This window comes from Hyalella azteca, unplaced genomic scaffold (assembly GCF_000764305.2).
Source record: "Hyalella azteca isolate HAZT.00-mixed unplaced genomic scaffold, Hazt_2.0.2 contig8347, whole genome shotgun sequence".
NCBI classification, from domain to species: Eukaryota; Metazoa; Arthropoda; class Malacostraca; order Amphipoda; family Hyalellidae; genus Hyalella; species Hyalella azteca.
In genome coordinates this window covers 13,058-34,944 of record NW_025938444.1, presented here as the reverse complement: position 1 = coordinate 34,944, position 21,887 = coordinate 13,058, and the positions used below count along the sequence as shown (strand labels likewise).

At 37.7% G+C, this 21,887-nt stretch overlaps 1 protein-coding gene across 1 annotated transcript in view; it reads right to left on the bottom strand.

Moving 5' to 3' along the window:
• Positions 1-2,970: 2,970 nt before the first annotated feature.
• The window catches only part of LOC108677615, a gene marked incomplete at its 5' end in the record, with an annotated part of 29,178 nt that continues 10,261 nt past the window's right edge, over positions 2,971-21,887 (bottom strand). Inside the window, 13 exons of the mRNA XM_047881593.1 lie at positions 2,971-5,508; positions 6,145-6,251; positions 6,620-6,785; positions 13,988-14,124; positions 14,635-15,085; positions 15,397-15,532; positions 15,800-16,049; positions 16,444-16,678; positions 17,320-17,487; positions 18,019-18,488; positions 18,906-19,460; positions 20,084-20,190; positions 20,977-21,070. Coding sequence (XP_047737549.1) covers positions 6,181-6,251; positions 6,620-6,785; positions 13,988-14,124; positions 14,635-15,085; positions 15,397-15,532; positions 15,800-16,049; positions 16,444-16,678; positions 17,320-17,487; positions 18,019-18,488; positions 18,906-19,460; positions 20,084-20,190; positions 20,977-21,070 — 2,840 coding nt within the window. The remainder of the gene's footprint in view (positions 5,509-6,144; positions 6,252-6,619; positions 6,786-13,987; positions 14,125-14,634; positions 15,086-15,396; positions 15,533-15,799; positions 16,050-16,443; positions 16,679-17,319; positions 17,488-18,018; positions 18,489-18,905; positions 19,461-20,083; positions 20,191-20,976; positions 21,071-21,887) is intronic.

Here is a 21,887-nt window from a genome sequence, read left to right as displayed (position 1 = left end):
GGACGCATGTCCTCGCGTGTTCAATTTTGACGCATCTTGGGGTTGAGAAGAGTAACTTGACTGTTTTGTAAATTGTTAATGATTGTATTTTCTATTCAGAATATTCAAAGAATTATAAGCGTTTTGATGTATTTCAATTAGTCATGATAAACGATAGTGAGTTGCCACAAGTTATTGAAGAGGCGCATGTGCCTTCCAGCTTAGTATTATCTCCACTGCTTTCCTAGTTTGAACTTTATTAGAGTTTTTTTTGCGGTCCAAGATAACAATTGGAATTCTGTTGAGTCTCGATTCATTGCTTCTTTCAGATGCAGAAGCTCTAAAGTATTTATTTATGTTGCGTTTTACAGCAGTGGCGTCGTATTTTAATGCATTCGTGAAAAGTGGAGTAAATTGGGCTAAATTTGGTTGCTAGTCAATCACCACAGGGTAATACCACCCAAACGTGAAACTCATTTGATTGCCTTTAAAATTTCTATCATGCAAATTCTTATAACTATTGCAGAATAAATAATTTTACGCTCGATGTTTTGTGCTGCGGGCTGATTAAAGTTCTGTGGTAACTCACTGGCGTGAGTAGCCTCACCATGCAGGTGTGGTTAGCGTCCCCATCTATGTTAGGTGTCCCTCGGGCATGGTTTAAATTACTATAGTTGGTGCCCTCAAGTGGAGCTGATCCCCATTATTCCAATGTTGTGGCCTTCTCCCTGGTGTGGTCTACAGACTTCCTCCTGGCGTGGTCTCCTTGCTGGCTAGTAATCTAAAACCTGTAGTGGCCTTCCCTCTGGGGCGCCTTCTTACTGGCGTGGTATCCACCATGGTGTGTTAAGCACCCGTCCGTAAGATTAACTCAAAGTCACTTAAATAACGTCCCTCAATTAAGTTGCACAACAGCAAACAACGCAGTCAGTTCCCACCTATTTTAACTTTCCTGTTACATTCTATCTTCAGTAAACTTTTTGCGTTGCACACGTAAAGCATGTTCTGGCGAGGGGCTACATGGATTCGCTTCCACTGCTCCTACAAATCTAGGAAAAAAAGATAGAAGGGGCCTGTGTGTCACGCACGGAACACACAGCCAAATACTATAATGCGATCTCGTGGAGAGAATTGCAGGATTTTTTCCTAATTCACTTCCTTCTGCTATTCTTAGGTCAGTAATTCTTTCAAGATGCAGAAGTCCTAGGTATGATGCCTTGCCCATTGAAAGGTAGATTGAACTCAGAACTTGTTACGCAAACATTTTTATTATTCATAATGAATTTACAAACCTTTGATTGCGCTCTCGAGATTCACAAACATCAAAAGCACATAAATTCAGCAATTTATTGAATCCAATTTATTATTTCGAATTCATGGGCATAAAGTTTGTTTCAAAAATTCACTTCAGCAAATGAGTATTGGTATAAGTAGTTTCATTTCGTGCGGGATCAATTTGAGGTTTATGAGGTTTATATGGTGAGCTTTAAGGCCTATGTTTAACTTGAAGGCCCATAATTATTGAAAATAAGGGAGGCAGGATATCACTGCTTGATTATTTAGTGCTAACAGATATTGCACTCAAATTTTTCGTCTCATGATGTTCATTTGACTTATAGACTCAGTGTTACATTGTGAAATGCTTCTCAATTGTGTTAATAAAGTACAACAGCTCGGGATCAAAGTTTTGCATCAAACTGCCCGGTCAATTTCAAAATTCTGACATGAATAGTCAAAAAATCAAATGATATTTTCCGCATGTCAAACTTAAAGTCACACGTTAGAGTAGCGTACGCTAGTCAAACGTTCGACTGAAGTGCGCTAGTCAAACGTTCAGGTGGTGTACGCTAGTCAAACGATCAAGTGGTGTACGCTAGTCAAGCGTTCAGGTAAATGGTGTACGCTAGTCAAGCGTTCGAGTAGTCTATGCTAGTTAGACGTTCAAGTGATGTGTGCTAGTCAGCCGTTCAAGTGATGTGTGCTAGTCAGACGTTCAAGTGATGTGTGCTAGTCAAACGTTCAAGTGGTCCGGGGTAGTAAAAAATAAAAGTTAAATAGTAATATCTTATTTCACGGCAGTCAGGATGGATAAGAAAGGAATATCGTTATATTAAAAAAATTTCAGTCGATATTCTGTTTGAATCATGAATGCTGGGAAAATAAGTGTCTAGTGGAAATATCACATTCAACATAAATTTAAATTTGTAGGTCATGCTTCCTATACGCGCTACTTACAACAGCCATTGACAGATTTGATGAATCCGTTGTGTAAGGTTTTAGGAAATCACAGTCGCATTCGGGATGCTTTGAAAAGATTTAGTATCCTTATTTATAACATAATTTTAATTCTTAGTCTATGATTTAGAAAAATAACTCGTGACCATCAGGCGGAGACGAATAATGTTACACACTTATTAGGCTCTAGTGGTTCAATATATATCGTCTTAATCGCGTGCTTATTTTTAAAGGAATGGCAAACTCTCTTAATTACACACTTAGTCTTACCTTTATCAAGATTTTGAGTAATGGAGCTCAATTATCTTATTCGAAAAATTTTTAAACTAAAAATTCTTAATACTATTAAGTGCAAAATTAGCGCACAGCCTCACAAACCTTAGTCGATAAACGGTCATTGAAATGCACTTCTTTCAACATTCAACAACTTTGTGATGATGAAAGGCAATGATTTCAAGTAATCTGAAAATTTTGAATAATATTAACCTTTTTTTGGTCAGGTTGCTTGATACTATACGAAAAGATATAACCAATCAGGGTTATGGGCATCTTTCATACCGATTATATTATATATACCGTTGGCATCACTTAATTATATTCTTGGGATTTAAAATGTATCTGACTTTCTGATGATAAATGACTTGCTTTATAATGAATACTTTTTGAATGTTCCGCTAACACAATATCAATTATCAATGATGCAGACAAATACATTAATTCATTTAAAAATCTTATGTTAATTGAAAAGGGAGTGAATCTTTTGAATTTTAGATTCTTGATTAATTGAAAGAAGTTCAAGATTATTTCATAATAATATTGCTGATTCAAATTGCTTCAAATCCTTGAACATTGACAAGTAGTACAAAAAGTAGTTTATATATACAGATTTATATTTCCCATACGAAAAACTGGGAATACATTAAGCCACAACATAAAAAATGCACTCGCACCAAAACACGTACACGTAATAAGCACTTGTAAAGTCACAGGTAATATGTAGCGTGCGCTTCCACTTTGGTAATTGGTTGAGTTGAGACAACCGATGCAAAATGGCAACCAGTAATGAACGACTTAACAATTAGACGTTAATGGTATAAAAACATGACACCTGGAGCGGCGTTGGCTGTACATCTATGAACGATGGTGACAAACTCGAACAAGCGCGATCTATACAGTAATAATAATTTAGCAAACTCATATATTTAGAAAAAAAAAATGTATTCTCACTTGAGTATCGGATGAATGAATGTTTTGTTATCTCCCAAATCATAATAAGCAATGAAGATTATGATGTCTAAGTCATGTCGCTTAAGCACAATTGAAGAACAGGATGTTACCGTCAAATGCATGTCAACAATATGAAGGAAAAATGTGTTTCGAATGATAAATGATGGAATTAATTCTGCTGGGAGTCGCACCCACGCATCAAATGGTAAAAATAAACAAGCGAGATGGCACTGATCCTGACTTGCAATTGAACGGCAAAAATACATAATTAACTTTGAGCAATACCGTATCAGGTGAGAGCCATTATAACGGATACTCTGAGACCTATACTTATTAGTGAACTGTTGAATGTAAAATCTAGAACGTTTGCCATCTATTTGCAATCCACTATACAGACTGAATAATTCTGAGAAATAATTCGACATTCAACTTTTGAGCATAGAAATTAACCGACAGTGAGTTTATGACTGAACACTCGTAAGACAACATCAAAAGGTAACAATATTTTAGCTTAAGCATTCCCTCAATCACCACACGAACGACTTAAAAAATTTATAGCAACCTACTAATTTTTTTAACATCACTTATTGGATTTACGCAACGTGTGGAATAATTGTGTTGGGTTCTTTTCTCCAAGCAAAAAATTAGTGGAATTGAGTTAGCAACCTCGCTTCTTTTCGAAGGAAAAATTACTCGTGTACATTATTATGTGCTCAAGATGAGCTAAACAAGAGTTAGCATTTTCAGGAATGATCTTGTCTAAAAATTTGACATGCAAGAACTTCGTTCAATCACAATTAGCCTTGACCACCTCACCGAGCTGAGCTACAAAGCTCAGGCCCACAACTGCTCTCTTAAGATAACCCGCCATCATTTAGGAGCTCCATTCCTCGGCGTAACGAAGTTCATAAGTTACCCCTCACGAAGACCTATTAGAGAAAACACTGCAAAACACGCACATATTCGTAAAGTGGAGCTTTCTGTTCTCTTCTTTAACTTGTGCTTCCCACAGAAATTACGCTAAGGTAATGAGAAACACTCGCAAACCATTTCCTAGTAAATGCGATGCCTCTGCATTTGATAGCTTATCTGATATTCATGGCATTCATTATATTCTGGTTGAGACCGCAGTTTCTCTTCCTCGTGTGCCACTGAATATTCCTGCGCAATATATTGCATTTTATTAACATCTAACTCAATGCTTCCTGACCACCAACACGAGCAAATTCCCAGTCGGAATTTCACATGAACTAACGCAAGACGGTGGCCTTGTGCTTCCGCAACTGTCTTGCCCTGAAATAGCATTCAGTTTCTTGGATCAAATTCATCAAACGACTGTACCGCTGTTTATTCCTTATTAACATGCATCCAGACACTATAGTAACTGCTTGGTATTAGCATTGAAACATGAGGCGATTTCATTTTTCAAAAGACGAAGTACGAGGACACAAATCGAGTTGCACAAATCGAGTTGCGAGGACACAAAATCTGACTCGTATTAGGTACTCAGACGTTTGCTGACATATATTGGTCAGAAAATATTTATTCTACGACACACCACTGGAAGCCACAATATCAGGTTGCTGAAGGATATAACTTGAAGTAAAATGTTCACAATTATTTGCGACGACACGTTTTTTTCAATACGACAGGGGTTCTTAAGACCACAACAGGGCGGTTCAAAATTAAGGTTGCTGCAGCCACAACCAGAAACATCGAACATGGCTTTCCAGCCGATTATTCGGGCGACTGCCGAATAAAATAATTTTGGGAAGGGATACAGCCAGTGGTGACAAATTTCAATCAAGTTAGTTGAACCAGAATTTGATTAATTATGAGCGAAGTTGAGTGAAGTGCGCTGGCTATAATCTGCTAAAACACAAAGACCTACGCACACATCGTGCAGGAACGCTTTGGTCATTTAGCCGTGAGCTGCGATCGTCCCTTGTTCTTTTATGAACTTCGATATGTTTCTCTGCTACGCACCGTGGCTGAGGCGTTCAGTGGCTCGAGGGTGTCAGTGTTCTTTTTGGGTTAGATGAGGGGCAGCAATACCGTTGTTCATGTCTGTAGAAAACCATTGAGGTTTTTTTAAACAAGGAGGAATGAATTTTGTCAATGAAGCCAAGCTTTTTATAGATTGAATAAACGTAGCGAGTAGGTTAAAAAATAGCAAATCATTAATAAAGAGCCTCTTTAAAAACATGGCCTAATAACACATCAGTTTTCTCTTTTTAAAGAGAAAAAAAAATTCTTTTTTTTAAAAATTCATTGAAAAGTGAATTTTGTGAGCTTAAATAATCTTCCTCTATTAATATAACGTTATTTTCATTTTCATAATATCGGTTATTATAATAAGGGAATCACTGGCTGGGCAACTCATTGTACCCAAAGTTGATCGTTCGGGTGTTGTAACCCCACATTGCGCGCTCAAGAGCTAAATTCCAATTAAAAATCGTAGTTCAGTGTTGACCATTCCACACTACCTTCAGTTTTTACGTTCCATCATCTGCGCAAAAGTGTTCTGATTAAAACAGGAATTAGTGAACATTCACCTAGACTCAGCCAAAATAATTTTTTCCGGTAGTTGTTCCATTTTTACTTTGGTGGATCTGGGTGAAAGTAAGAGAAAGAAGTAATTGGACGAGATAAGTAAAATTTCATGTTAATTAAATGTGTTACGAGTTCTCTTAAGCATCAAACCTTCATGGGTGGTTGTAGTTACTTGCTTCAGTGATGTTAGAGCAACTGTCCGGAATCTGTCTCGGGAGGGCAGGTGGATTTATTGCCAAGACTTGACATCTGACAACCTGAAAAATCCCGCGAAAAAGTTTTAAGTCGGTCATAAAAGCATTTAAGAATGTATGGGATTAACGTAAATTGATATTTTGCATCATTTGGGAAGCCTACCATCATATATCACATGGTTTTCATTTGGATACCACGATAACATTAGTAAAAGAAATTAGCATGTCTCTTCACTAACAAATGATGTTCAATTCAATAATTGAGCTTCTCGAAATTTGATATTAATGACTTCCAGTCGTAAACTAGGAATGATTTACGAAGTCTGGTTTTAAAACCAAATTAATCACACCGATAAAAACCAACTCGCTCTTAAAAACGCAAATTAAAACAAACTTATAATATTCAAAAATTACAAATGGACAATACTAACACACCCTAAAAAAATCGACGATGTTACTGAACGAAGGACGGTCCTCCGGCCGGCGCTCGAGACACTTCCTGTGTAGGTGTCTCAGCAGCGGAGAGGAGATCGAGCTCTCGGGAAGTGATGCTTCACCCGATATGATTTTTGATGAAACTTCGCTGTCCTCAAGATCCTGAGTATGAATTTTTTGATAAATGGGAACGATATTATGGCTGAAACTTTGCATATGTCTAGTCTTCTACGAATGGGAAGTTTAACAAACTGAATTAATTTCGTTTTCTCTGTCAGTTTGCATGATAAATGTTTCAAGCTATAGTTTTGAAAAAAACGCTATTAAAAAGAATAACATTTGCTGTTGGGACGCACAGGATTTTCTATCGTAGTGTCTATATGTAAAAAAAATATAACTCAGTACTCACTGCAGTGAGTGACAAAGAGCGCATTTTCTCGACGACGATAACTTGAGGTCACGGACGGACGGACAGACAGACAGACGGACATGGCGAGTACAATAGTGCATTTTTTCCATAAATGAGAAAATGCGCTAAAAAGCTTCAGCGTTGTGTTTGAAGCAGGAACGTTTGCAGGGAAATTCGCTAAGTGCTTTCTCATTTTTTTGCCTTAAATTAAATGTCAAACAACGTAACTTAAATTAAATGTCATTAATATCTCACTCATTATTCCACATTTCTCAATCGCTGATTGTAATGATTCTTTGTACAATGTTTATCGGGCATTTCTCTTATTTACCCAATCAAAGTCTAGGATTTGATTTGAGGGAAATGAGCGTTGGACGCAAGAACCCAGTGAAAGTGAATCATAGTAAAATTACGACGTGTCCATTCTGGGTTGGTGCGTCGGGAACGCAGCCGTGGGCCACAAATTTACTTAAATAAGCCCTGGAGCCAACGCCTAGCCTCAGTGTGCAATAACTTTACGCAGACGCAGGACTAAAAACCGCAGACTACGCTGGTACATTATAAGGTGGATCAGTGACACACTGCCTAGATGTAATTGGCATTCTCGATTTAAGCTGGCACTTCAGCATTCGGCCTCGCCCTCTCCGGGCTTCTGCATTCGGCCTCACCTTCTCCGGGCTTCAGCATAATTCTGGCCAAACCTTTTCACACTGCCTCGACTCACAACTTTCTTGCAGGCAATGACTGGCTCAACCTGCTCACTCGACTCTCCTCTCTATAACATCATGCAGCCAGGATGTTGCAACGTGTGTAGGTTAGGCCAGGAGTGGTTAGTTCGCTTAACTTTGGCGCTATGGTTGTGAGCAATAGACCACCTACATGAGCTGCTATGCTCTCCAGCGTGCTTACCTACGGAAAAAATATTAACTTTGTGTGAAGTTGGGCAAAGCTGGTTTCTGGTATGCTCCTCGTTGCATCCTGGGCCATGGGCTGCGTGAGTGTGGGGAAAACCCTCATTGAGTTGAGGTTTAAGTGGTTGGTGGCTTTTGGTAGTTGATTGTTTGAAGATTGTTAGTCACAGCGAGAAACTGTCCCTGATTAGTTGCATCGGTTCTGCCGCATGGCGATGGGAGGCGACGGGCTTGCCTCCTCAGCCTGATCTCTAGCAACTGTGAAGCTGAGCTCTTCGTCTATAGTATACCATGAGGTGGCATGCTTGGATTTCAGTCAACTACTTCGGGCACTCGATGTAGCATGACTAGCATCGAGTGGGCCTTTGCAGTTTAAGAATTTGGGTGGCAGGGAAGACTCGGAGCAGCTTTCACTTGTGTGCTCCACACTCACAGTGGCTGCATGTAGGTAGTTTGTTTGAGTGCCCAAATCTCCAACAGAGCCCCCATCTTAATGGATTGGGGTAGCACATGGTACCGCTGATATATCAGTACCCTATCTGTTATTTTGGTAGGTGGGCCTTCAAAAGTCAGAACAATTAGTGGGATATTTGACTTGAGCTTGGTCAGATGGTAGTTAATTTCCCAACCACTACTTTATTAGGCTTTAGAATGAACAGTAGGTATTGCGGTGACTCACCTCACAGCTCGAGAGCAACTATTTTAACATATGAGAACTGGGCCTACCAGGGAATTGTAGTTTCAACTAAAATTCAGACGTCTGCAATGCTGAATTCCGATATTTTATTTTTGAGTGCAATTAGTATAGTATAGTATCTTCGGCATTGAAGAATAGGCTTGGATATAGGCCTGTCGCCGATTCTTGTACTTTTCTTGACTAGACTGGCCTTTTGATCACATCTTTCCAACGGACGGCAGATTTAAAATCGCTTCTAGATTTCAGTTGTTCCGTAGGATACGAGACATTTCAAGACTAAACATATACTCCAGCATGGCCTTGTCTAGTCTGTTCTTGAACGCGTTCATACTCGGAGCGTCAACAATATCTTCAGGGAGGCTGTTCCACATGTCGGTGNTACAATTAGAGGAAACTTTCGAGTTCATATTAGTTTTAGATCGATTGAAAAATCTTGTTTTAATAAAGACAATTAATTTCTTCATTCAGTCCGTGTGATTGATAATTAATTTTTTGAGCTCAGTTGGCTAACAAAAGACAATTAGAGAACCTTCCTTAGTTTATTCTCACTTCTTCATTATTTTACTATGTTCTTTTTATTCATTTTATTCTTTTTTTTTAATCCAGGTGTATGAAGTCATCCATTGTGATCGTATTTTTTCTGCTACAACCATTTTGCTCAATTTTGTATACCCTAAAATTTTCAGATTTGGCATTTTTGGGTTTTAATCTCATCTTAAAGCTGAAATTCTGCTCTTTCCAATGGTACCACTGCCATGTCTGTATGTAAATATTTGCGTTCATGACGTCTCTTTAAAGGGAAGCGGGTGGGCGAGTTTTTTAACTAATTAGATATAAAGTAATTAGCTGCTGAAATCTTTGAATATAGTTTCTACTTGAGTTGTGCTGCAGTTACATGCTTAGTCTCATCTTAAAGCTGACATTCTGAGCTTTTCAACGATACTAGTGCGATAGCTGTGAGTGAGTTTTAACGCACACAGCTGGGCTCTAAATGGGGGCGGGGGGGATTTCCTTCAGAAAATAGATAGGACTTAATTCACTCGCTAAGACTAAAAATATTGGTGTATCTGGCATCAAGCTGCAGTCACCCTCTTCGCTTTGTGCGGAGTGGTGTTCTGCTAGTCGCTCCTAGCATCCTTGAGAGGAATTAGGCCCATGGGCCCATTGCCCCAGGGGTGGGGCAATGGGCCCATTTTGACACTTCTTACAAAATAGTGTTTTAGGCTACAGAAGCCTATATTTTGGTAGCTATGCTACATTTAGTGACTATTTCCAGGCGCGCGGAAATTTGTCGCGCCGTCCTGAAAAGTTCAACTTTTTGTCACGGAAAACCTATCTCCTCCTAGAGTTTTGGAGCTACAGCGATGAGACATATAGCATTCTATTCGTAAAGACCATACCTATGCAGTAACACGGCCCTTTTATAGATTTGTGCATAGTTTGGATTCAAAATGGGGAGGAAGGGGGGGAAAATGAGAAAAAATGAGAAAAAATAGAAAAATGCTTGTAAAAAAAAACTAAAGCAAAAATAAAAAATCGGGCCGTGTAACTGCATTGGTATGGTCTTTACGAATAGAATGGTATATGTCTCATCGCTGTAGCTTCAAAACCCTAGGAGGAGATAGATTTCTACAGTACCCCCTTTTTTGTCCGTTTTCTATGAATTTCACGTTTTCTGTCAATTTTTCGAAAAAATCACACGAACAAAAATGTCTTAGAATTCTGTTTTACATAAGTGTAACAAGTTTCAGAGTGATCCGTTCATAAACAAAAAAGTTTTTCTGGAGGGTATACCTCCCCCTTAAGGAATTTTTTACATGCACGGAATGAGTTTAGCTTGAATGACTCGCTTTTATATAATTTAACATCCGCAAATTCTATTACTTTTTGTATTCTGACCACAAAATTTCTGATCGTAGTTGAAAATAGTTATATTATTTGTAGTCGACTAGTACACGAGTCGCAGTTAGGCCAGAGTATTCGACATTTTTTCTAAACAATGAGTTTTTGGTTGAGTTGCGTCTTGCATGTTGAAAATGGTCATTTTCAGGACAATCCTCCATTTAGGAGGTATCCATTCTCGACTTCTATAGGTGGAAGAATTGGTCTTGGACAAGCTAAGAAGAACCGAAATTTTCGATGGAGCTTGATTGAAAAAAACTGACGCATTGAAAACGCCGACAATTTTGTCGCTGAGCTATTAGCACAAGAGACCACTGTGAACTATCGCTGGAAACTGCCAATAATATGCTGCTCTAGTAGTTTACTTTAACAAGTCGCTATTGCATTATCTCAGAATTATGCCCGATTCATTCATTTTCATGAAATTTTTAGCCGTAAAATTGTCATCGTCATACAATAAGAGAAATCTTTCGAGTTCAGATTAGTTTTAGATCGGTTGAAAGTCTTGATTTAATAAAGACAATTTCATCATTGAGTCCGTATGACTGATAATTAATTATTTGAGCTTAGTTGGCTCTGGTCAACTTGATGAAGCTTCAGAGTATATTTTCGAATTTAATGATTATCAAAAGACACTTAGAGAACCTTCCTTAGTTTATTCTCACTTCTTCATTATTTTTTTTGATGAAACTTCGCTGTCCTCAAGATCCTGAGTATGAATTTTTTGATAAATGGGAACGATATTATGGCTGAAACTTTGCATATGTCTAGTCTTCTACGAATGGGAAGTTTAACAAACTGAATTAATTTCGTTTTCTCTGTCAGTTTGCATGATAAATGTTTCAAGCTATAGTTTTGAAAAAAACGCTATTAAAAAGAATAACATTTGCTGTTGGGACGCACAGGATTTTCTATCGTAGTGTCTATATGTAAAAAAAATATAACTCAGTACTCACTGCAGTGAGTGACAAAGAGCGCATTTTCTCGACGACGATAACTTGAGGTCACGGACGGACGGACAGACAGACAGACGGACATGGCGAGTACAATAGTGCATTTTTTCCATAAATGAGAAAATGCGCTAAAAAGCTTCAGCGTTGTGTTTGAAGCAGGAACGTTTGCAGGGAAATTCGCTAAGTGCTTTCTCATTTTTTTGCCTTAAATTAAATGTCAAACAACGTAACTTAAATTAAATGTCATTAATATCTCACTCATTATTCCACATTTCTCAATCGCTGATTGTAATGATTCTTTGTACAATGTTTATCGGGCATTTCTCTTATTTACCCAATCAAAGTCTAGGATTTGATTTGAGGGAAATGAGCGTTGGACGCAAGAACCCAGTGAAAGTGAATCATAGTAAAATTACGACGTGTCCATTCGGATCAGGTCAAAATCCAAATGCCCATTTTTATCTTCGTAACACAGATTCGGGTTGGAAACGTCAATCAAATGACTCTCAAAATTTATCAGTGACTCGCGCACCGCACAAGGATGATATATATATATATATATATACGTGGATGGTCGATTTGTTTCTCAGGTTAAAGATGACGTCTCTGGCGTCTATCGCATAAATGAACGATTACTGATCATTTTATTGGTAATTAGGCTGTACGTTGATGGTGCGTCGCTATTTGACATATCATTGACTAATTAAATTTTACTTTTTAATGTAGATTTTGGGGATCAGAAACGATCTACTCACTCTAATTTAATTTCTTCTTCCCCGTCTTACGCATCAATATATTTACTCTTACTGCAACGAAATGTCCAACCAGCAAAGTTTACATTTTCATGATTTCTTGAAAGTTTTTATAGTCTTAATTGGCAGGCTGTCTTCTTGAATCGGAACAAACTATACGGATTAACGACGTAATCACGGTCTGTGGCACGCACTTCTCGGCTGATGCCTGAAACGCCTGAACGGAATGAAGGAGAATGGATCAAGTACGGCCGTTCTTAATTCAACGAAGTTTGTTCAAAGATTTTTTAAAATATTAAAGTACGATAACTAGTAACGAGCTTCGCAGGACAATATTCCTGAAATAATGGGAATATATTAACCATGACCAATCTATACTTCATTCCGATGAACTTTCATTTAAAACGAAGAATATTAATTATAATGAAAATCATCCCAAATTTGATTGTACGTGCTTTTGACTTGGCCCATAACTGGCTGTGCCTTGCTAGGGCATTCATAGCCCATTAACAATTCGAAAGTAATTATCAGTTAATCGTGATGGATGCAAATGTTTATTTCATTCAGAAGAATTAATGTCTAATAAATTTAATTTATAGATTATACCAAGTAATTTTTTCGCATGCTATAACTGCTGTAGGCAGGAGTAAAGGCTTGCAGTTGATTGCAATTACAAAACAAGAAGTTATTAAGTAGATGATGGTTTAAATTTTGTACGATACTCAAAACTGTATGGACGTTAAAGGCTCCGACTGTTTGAAAAAAAAATCAGTAGGAAAACTGTCAGCTGGAGTCATAATTTAATATTGAAAAAGTCTGTGGCGTGGCGACGATGGTTTCATATGGTAATGAATGTGGGAGGAAATAACGTAATTCGCATGTATTGTCAGGGTGGCCTGGCGAAGTGTTGACTCTGAGCACGTTTCTAAGAGTTCTGAGTAGCATTCGGTTCAATAATAATGTTTTATAAGCTAGAAAAAATGATTAGAAAAGTATGGTAGGAAGTAAAATTTAGTATTTGCAGTTTTCAATTTTATGTTTGGATGCATATAAGACTCATTTAAGATCTGAATTTATGTCAGTGACATTGAAACGATGGGATTCGGAAGCGGGGGATGTATGTATATACTATTTGCCGTCCGTGAACAACTGCGATCTCTCTAGTAGGGAGTGAGAGATGCTGCCTGTGGTGCGTACGCACCGACAGTGACAATTGCACCCAATAACTAATTGATTAATTAATTAGTTTTAGTATTACATGAAAGTGAGATGTTTACACACTTTTAACTTTGATGCAAAAATATATGCATTTAAGTGATCTTGGAATACTAATCAATATGCATGTGATTTTGTTTGAAGCAAAATTGTATATTTAAACCCAATTTTCGTGTGTAGTCATGCAAGCATGGCTCCGAACGGGAATAATTTTACCTACACTGAACTATACCGACCTAATTCATGCATGTCATAGCCAAAATGGGACTAGTTGACTGCAAGCTGCTCCCACTGCACTCAATCGGGTCTCTCGTGTTCAATATCCACTCATTTGAGACTTGCAGAGACGTCTTACGTAGAGACAGAACATGAGCTTAACTAAGTAGTATGTCCTGCGTTTCCCAGGCGCTAATGAGGCAGACATTTATCGGACAATAAACTGTGGTTAACTGTATAGGTATTTAACTGTATATACTGACCATTAACTGTAAAGGTACTTTTCAAGCATGGCCACTGGCGACTTACCTCATAAGGTCTGGCTCCCCTACTGCATATTTCCCAGACCAGGACTCCATAACTCCAGGTGTCAGAGCGCGAGCTGTACAAGTTCCCGGCCAATGTTTCAGGAGGTAGCCAGCGAACTGGACGCAATTTGTGCACAACTGCCATTTGAATAGGAATTAAATTTTTAATTCGGGTTTTGTTATTAAAATATTATGTAACTGAAAATAATGTGGGCTATAAATGAAGAATAATATTATTGTTTAATTGATGTTTCATCAAGATGTGGGAAATACGACAGCGTCAAATTCCATGCACATATTAAAAAAATTAGTTTGTATCAGTTTTACAGTTTAATCCTACGCATGCGCGTTGAACTTCTTCAATCACTTTATCAGTTTATATTTATTGCAATGTGATATCTCTGAAGAAAACAAAATAATTATTTGAAGGGTGCATTGCATTCACAGCTAGAATAAATAAAGCACGGTTCAAGCGAAGGTGGTTTCGTGTTATAAATTGTGTCCCCATTCATTGTCCGCGTGCGCAGACAAATAAAATATGTTAGCAGGATTTTCGTTCGTCACAACCAAAGGGGAACTTTCTGTTATTATAGTTTCCCAATCATGATCACTTGCAACTACTAGGCCCTAAAGCCATGGATTACTCACCAACTCTGGATTGACGACCGTCGAGTCTGACAGCGCTGCCGAGGTCTGCTATTTTTAGCCACGGAGGCATACAGTGGCTGAAGAGGCTGGGGTCTTGTAACACAGAGTCTTGGAGTCTGGAGTCGCCTCGAAATGAGTTCTCGTGGTGCATTTTTTGCAGCAAACTGAAGTTTGTGAGTCTACTATTTGGAAGAGTTGAACTTTGCAAGCTGTTGTTTCGGAGATATTGGTCATGAAGTCTGAGGTCGTGGAGGTGTTGCTCATGTGACCTGCAGTTGTGGATCCTTGAATCTAAAAGTCCTGGGTCTCGAGGACAATGATTTATAAGGCCTTGTTCTAGTAGGTGGAGGTCTATTAGGCAATTGCGACTGGAGACGTCACAGTGGACGATGTTTTGTTGTTCCAGACTCAGCAAACCAATGGACGCCTGATGGGCTAAGCTTTCCATGATCTGCGGCGGAACACATTCGTGTTAAGGAGCGATGAAATAGATAAACGTTTGTATAATTCAGCTCAGTAATTAAAGTTTTTAGTTTTATGTTAATCATTAGTATACACACAATTAACGACAACTTGTTCTTCTTCTACACAAAATGCATAAATTTGATGTCGTAAACTTTTCATCGCATATTTTACTCGTCACACCTCAATCGATCTTTAAGCAAAGATAACGGTCAGGTTCTCACCTGAAAAGGTAGTGGGTTCTTCATGCGTAGGTTCTCACCTGAACAGGTAGTGGGTTCTTCATGCGTAGGTTCTCACCTGAACAGGTAGTGGGTTCTTCATGCGTCTCAGGAAGAACTCGAGGTCGGAGCTCATCGTGGGCATGACCAGAGCAACCAGATGCCTCGTCAACACCAAGCCTAGGACGGGCACTACGTGTGCACCAGCAACTTCCCTGTGAGTAGAGGTGATGATTTTGAAAGCGGGAAACATATGAGTTTATATATATTATTTATGTATATTCGATGGTGTTTATTATGCTATATATAAAATATATGTACATATAATATATATTATTTTTATCATTCGAGGGTGTGAATACTTGTTTATTTTAAAATCATACGCGATTGATATCAATACCCAATATTATATTTACATTTCATCCATAATAAAGACGATAATTTAAATCACGAATGAAATGAGTCATCAAATGAGCTCATACCTCAACATTTTTGCTTCTTCAATGAGTTTTTTCACGTCAGTTAAATTCGTTGCTCTTGGAATTTTAAGAGCGACTCCAAGATGCATGTTTAGGTCGAGTTTATTGGTATCCCTGAAGCTTCCCTTCACGACCACACAACTGCTGCCGGACCCGAGCTCAGAGAGAGACTGATTTTCAGAGTCAATTTCTAGGGTGTACCCGTCCAATGTGAAGGACTCACCCATTACTTCCCGAGCTAAGGCTCGCGCTTCTAAATAACATGAAAAACGGTCATTAGCTCATAATTGGGCACAAATATCATATGGAATCATAATCATAAAAAAATTGCAATCTTTTTTAGCAAGTGCATTCCACGGTTATAGAAAATCTAAGTGCAAAACGGCCACATCCTGAATTCAAGTAAGTAGTAACCGGATCGTGAGCATACATAAAAATTAGCATTATTATCTATGGTAAAAAAATTCGCTTATTAATTGGCAAGGTTCCTAAAATTTGGCAAAATTGATGAAATTTGCTGATACTAATTGTAGATACTCAGTAGTATGTGATCGCATGCCAGTCTCCATAAAAGGCTATATATGGTGCAATATTCATGTCTAATAGTATAAAACTATATTCTATTTCAAAATATTCGAAGTTCTCACCCTTGATTTCGGAGTAAGGAAAAGACAATCGCAAGCCAAGATTCCGTCGAATGTTTGCATTGTCTCTAGTCTTCTTCCAAGTGACAATGAGTGCACAGCAGCAGAGCGCAGAGACGAGCAGACCGAGTGCCACCCCAGGGCCAAGACGTGTCGCGGGCGGCACTCTTGCTGAAGGCACCGCAGCGCTCAAGTGCAACACGCAGTCAGAGCCGCTTGTTGTGGATGATAGACTTGACTGCAATGATAGTAGAATAAACGGATGTTTTAAATAACCATAATTTTTCTGAATTTCAAGATGATAGTTATAGTAACAGTAAAAAATGAATTGGTAATTTATTATTGCTAATTTTATTTTTATTGAGAAAGTTTGTGCTAAATTAATTAATTAAATGCATGCAGTCGATTGAGTGTGTACGTCATATTTGAAATATGAAATGATGAAATTCATAATAGACCAACATTCTCACGACTTTTTTGTGCACATGACCATAGAATTAAACTCTGTGACAACCATTTGCTGATACTGAATCATAATATAAAACTAGCGAATAACTATAACTTGTAGTGACATTAATACCAAGCGCAACCCCGCTTGTTGATGAAAATTACACAATGAGAATCAAATCGAAGGATTTTTTGAATAAAAAAAACCTACTGAATATTTAATTTTAACAGTGCAATAGATGTATACGCTCACCCTCTTGTTAGTGCGTCACCATTATTGGTACCCATGATTTTGTTTAGCTGATATAAAATTTCTTAAAATACCCTACGCTGATCGCAAGATATCTCGGTATAAATTAGTCTCCTAGAAATAGAGCGAAGGATGATTCTTAATTAAAATATAAATGAAAACAACTGAACATGTTTACGTACGTTTAGATGGAAAGAATAATTTTTAGGTAAGCTAGGCCCGAGGGCCGTGACCGCTCCGACCGAGATGATGTATTTGCCAGGAGACAGAGACGCCAGCATCACGCCCGTCTCTGCGTGAGAGACCGCGACGCGGGCCAGCGCGCTCTGTCGGGTTGGAGTCATCCTTGTCTGTGAGACATCGAAACCTATCATGTAAATTCAATGTTTCCTTTCCTTCAATAATTGTTAAAGTATTGAAGCAACACTCATAGGATATAACTTTTTATTTAATTGCCAGAAATCGCTCCATTATAAGGACAGAAGCAATTTTTTTACAATCGGGCAAATTGCATTAGCTTTTTATGCACCATATTAAGTGACATTTAAGAAATTTTCGTTGATAACTCCCATGAATATTGGAAGATTGGAATCATATCATAATGAGATAAATGATCTAAAACTTTCCTAGTAGCACGCAAACAATTTTTGGCATTTGACAAAACTTCATATTTTATCGCGAGTGTCACCCATTTTAAGTACATTAAGGTAATATAAAATTCGATAATAGCAATATCATTAATTATCGGAATATTGCTATAAAACTAATCAATATTTTTATAGGGAATATAATTAGGTAATTGTTAATATTACACTACTTTATTTGCCTTGCATTAGAAGTCAAGTAAAAATTATTTCCATCGCAGTGCATGGCGAACTCACGTCATTACGCAAGCGCAGCTCGTAGAAGAGGACATCAGCCGTCGGAGTCTCAGGAGCGTTCCATCTCACCATCAATGTTCGGTTGGCGTTCTCACTCTCGTTCAAAATTAAATTGTCATGAAGGGAGGGAACATTTTTCCTACTTCTAGATTTTTGAGTATTATCTGCATTTGTTGAGAGGTTAAGGTTTCTGAAGTTAACCGTAGAGTTTGTAGATAATTTTTGGTTTATGGAATCATCTCTCGAATTCGAAAAAAAATCGCGGATGCTCGAACCTATTTTGGAGTTCGCTGAAAGAGTGTTGATTCTGGAATCATCTTCTGAGTTTGAAAGGAGTTTTTGATTCTCAAAACTTCTCAATTCCGATCGATGAGATGATGGTTGTTCAAAAGACGACGAATCTTGTTTAGTTTGATGGACTGCTTTTGAATCGAACTCAAGCCACACGCTTGAGACCGAGTTGGCGACATCTGGGCAAGAAATTTTTATAAGAAAATTCATATTATACCTAAAAAATTTTTAAACGAATCAAATTAGCATATTTTATCACGATTAGAATGAAAGAGGAGGGCCTGTCTTGAAAAAAATGAGGGAATATTGTGATGGAAAAATTCACATTAAGATCTGGACATTGATTGTATAGCGTGCGAAAGAAACCACTATAATGCATTATATAGCATACTGATAATCTTACAATTAACTAGAGTTATTATAGTAAAACATTTATGTAATCGAAAGTCTGAATTAAATGCTCGTTATTTACTACTATCTAGTGTTATTTCGTATTAATAGTGGATATTGAATAAACGTAGCAGCTCCCTCATTGCAATTATAATAAGTTCGTTGCAAACAAGGCTCAAGGTCTCTAGCGCTCTTCATTCGCTCACCATCGCCTTTGACCTGACATAAAGTTTCTGTTGGTGCGAGCGAACACAATTCACAAAGTCCACTTCGCAATTTATTTATCTTCTCAGTCTGTCTTGTGTGGATAATTTTACTCATGCTGGTTGTTGACTTCCTCCAGGCTTCTTGTTCTCTGTCCTGTTTTCTTTCTTCGTTGATATCACTTTTTAATTCATTTTCTGTATCAGAATTTCCATTTTCTCGAAACTGTTTGTAATTTTGAACAAAGTCTTCAGTTTTCTGTACTCTTTGTTGTGTTTTTCGACGCGCATTATCGCGTAAAATTAATGTAGAATTTACTTTGACTTCTTTAGCATTTACCATAGCATCATCGTTTTTGGGTAAATATTTCATCGCAGTTTTTTTCCTTTCATATTTTAGGCCAGCTGAATCAATAGGCGTAAATGAGGGATCAATAGCAACTAGCGAATACGTCGCACACGGTACAGGATGGGAACATGCGAACACAGAAACTTTGTACAATCCGGAATGTTGAAGTTTGAGGCCCATAATGCCTTCACTTGAAGTGCAAACCGTTCCTGGAAAAATTAGATCTTTAGCTTAAACGTAAGAGGCATCATCAAGCAAAATAATACCCCAGATGATATAATTACACTACAGGACTACAAAATTTCGAAAAAATTGACATATTATATCATTGAGTCTTTGTGAACGTAAAGCAGAGCATATCAGTTCAGGTTCAAAAAAAGTCTAGTAAATCAAATTTCAACATGTGACAACAATTCACTCAGACATTAGTAGTTTGAAACAAAAAGTTTAGTTGATGCCAAAGTTTTTCTGAGGGAGGACGAAAAGTTGTCTAAAATTCATAGACGTACATGAATTCAATTCGCATCGTTTTCCGTGACTTCAATTAAGATCGCTGCTCAATGGAATTACAATTTTAATCTTGCTTACTTTTATTTGAGCAAAATTTGGAAAAAAGTATTTTGTTCATTGGTAGGAAAATCCAGATTTTAATTCAGGTTACCAAAACTAAAAATAAGTTGATAACTGCATTGAAAATGCAAGACTCGCTAAGAAAGGAAACGGAGCCAATAGTGAGATACACAAAAGCTACCAAATCTTATTTTGAAAAAGATCGGTCACCCGACTTCTCTAAATAAAATCTTGTCATATCGTAAGTCAGAAATTTACTTACGGGAGCTTGAGTTACGATCGAGTCCATCTCCGCAGTTTGGATCGTAGTTTAAGAAAACGGGGGCAGTGGCGCCAGTATTTCTCAGCTCATCGTTCGATAAAATATCTCTGGGAATGGAGAATCACGTCCATCACGGGCCATAAGAGGACTAAAATATCGCTCACGGCGAAGTTCATGATAAGGAATCCATTTCGGAATTGAAGACTGGCCATATATACCACATGTTAGAGGTTGCCAGTCTATCCTACATGTTCGAAGGCTCCTTATTTACGAGTATGAAGGGTGAGCCTTCAGTATGTATGTGTTGTTTCAAGGCATGTAGTACAGGCATATGTAAAAGTATAGAACCAGTAGCATATCAAAAATGTTTGAATACATGTGTAGGAAGAGTATATACTTAATTAATATTAGAAGTTGATGACCTGCCAAATTTACAGGAATTGAATAAAAACTTGAGAACAGTTATGCTCCCATAAATTTCAAGGCTGAAATACATCCAGTAAAAATGTGAGCCACCTTGAGTGCAGAAGGGTAAGACATTGACTGGTCGGCGTGTCGTGGGGTGTATTACTAACACGAGTCCAGTGCTGCCGACAACACATGTTACACAACACTTTCAGCTCACATTGATGCTTGAAGAGCCTTGCAATTATATACAAGTGTATTAAACCGCTCAAACTGAACGTTTGTAATCAATACCAGGGGAAATTTATATAAACTAACAAATTTAACAGTTACTAGAAAATGTTGTAAAAAAAACAAGCAAAATAATTTAAGCATTCACAAAAACTATAGTAAGACTTGAAAAATGGTTTAAATACCAGAATACCTTTACAAATCATCAATTATTTTTACTAGATATTATTTTGTTACACATTAGGCCTAGTACTCACTCACTATCTTTCATCATGCCACCACCATTTTCCCTCTGCACCGATGGATTCAGACTCCAGGGGGAATTTTTCTTGCGGTCGGATTCCTCTCTTCCTGGCGAAGAAAATAAGATGTTTTCAGTCATATCACAATAAATTGATACCTGAACGAAATCTTTTGGTTATCAGCAATGTGCGTGAAGTAATGTCTATGTGAAAATTTTTCGGCAAGCGTTGACGGAAGATCAACGGCTTGATGATTGTTAAATGGTCAATAAATATGTAATAAATTGAAATTTCGCTTACTCTAGTCAATTAATTCTTACGTTTTCTCTAAGCTGAATTGTAACTCATTAATTCATCTCTCATAAATATGATTAAATATTTCGTAATCGTTTGTTCCCTAAAAATTACCAGCTTTCGTTTGGGGGCAGAGTCTGTATGTTCAGAGTTCAGAGATAGCATGAGCACAAATCGTGTGCCCTCTGAAGAAATGCTACTCAATAACCTTACGACAATGGATACAGTAAAAATAGCATTATTATAATGCTGAAATTTTGCTACATTGCCTACAAGGCAATGGAAACATTAATGATTTCGGTCAAGCATTCCAAGTAAAAATACTTCTGAGGTTATTTCTGACGTCCACTTCACTGTTATTGTTCTCCTGCGACAAAGAGAACAAGTTAAATGTTATCTAACACGAACATTTTAGGAATGCCTAATTCCTAAATTTTTTTTCTTAAAAATAGTAGCGAGTTTCTTTTACTCTCTGTTATTTAGACAAAAAAAAATTAGTATTAAATCTTCGCGGCATAATTTCCTAGATGTCAGCGCATGACAACTGCTCTGGTGAAGCATTCAGTGCAAATGCTTTACATGTGTCACAGATGAGCTGACTTCTGTTGCAACTCTGGGAATGGATTGAATGC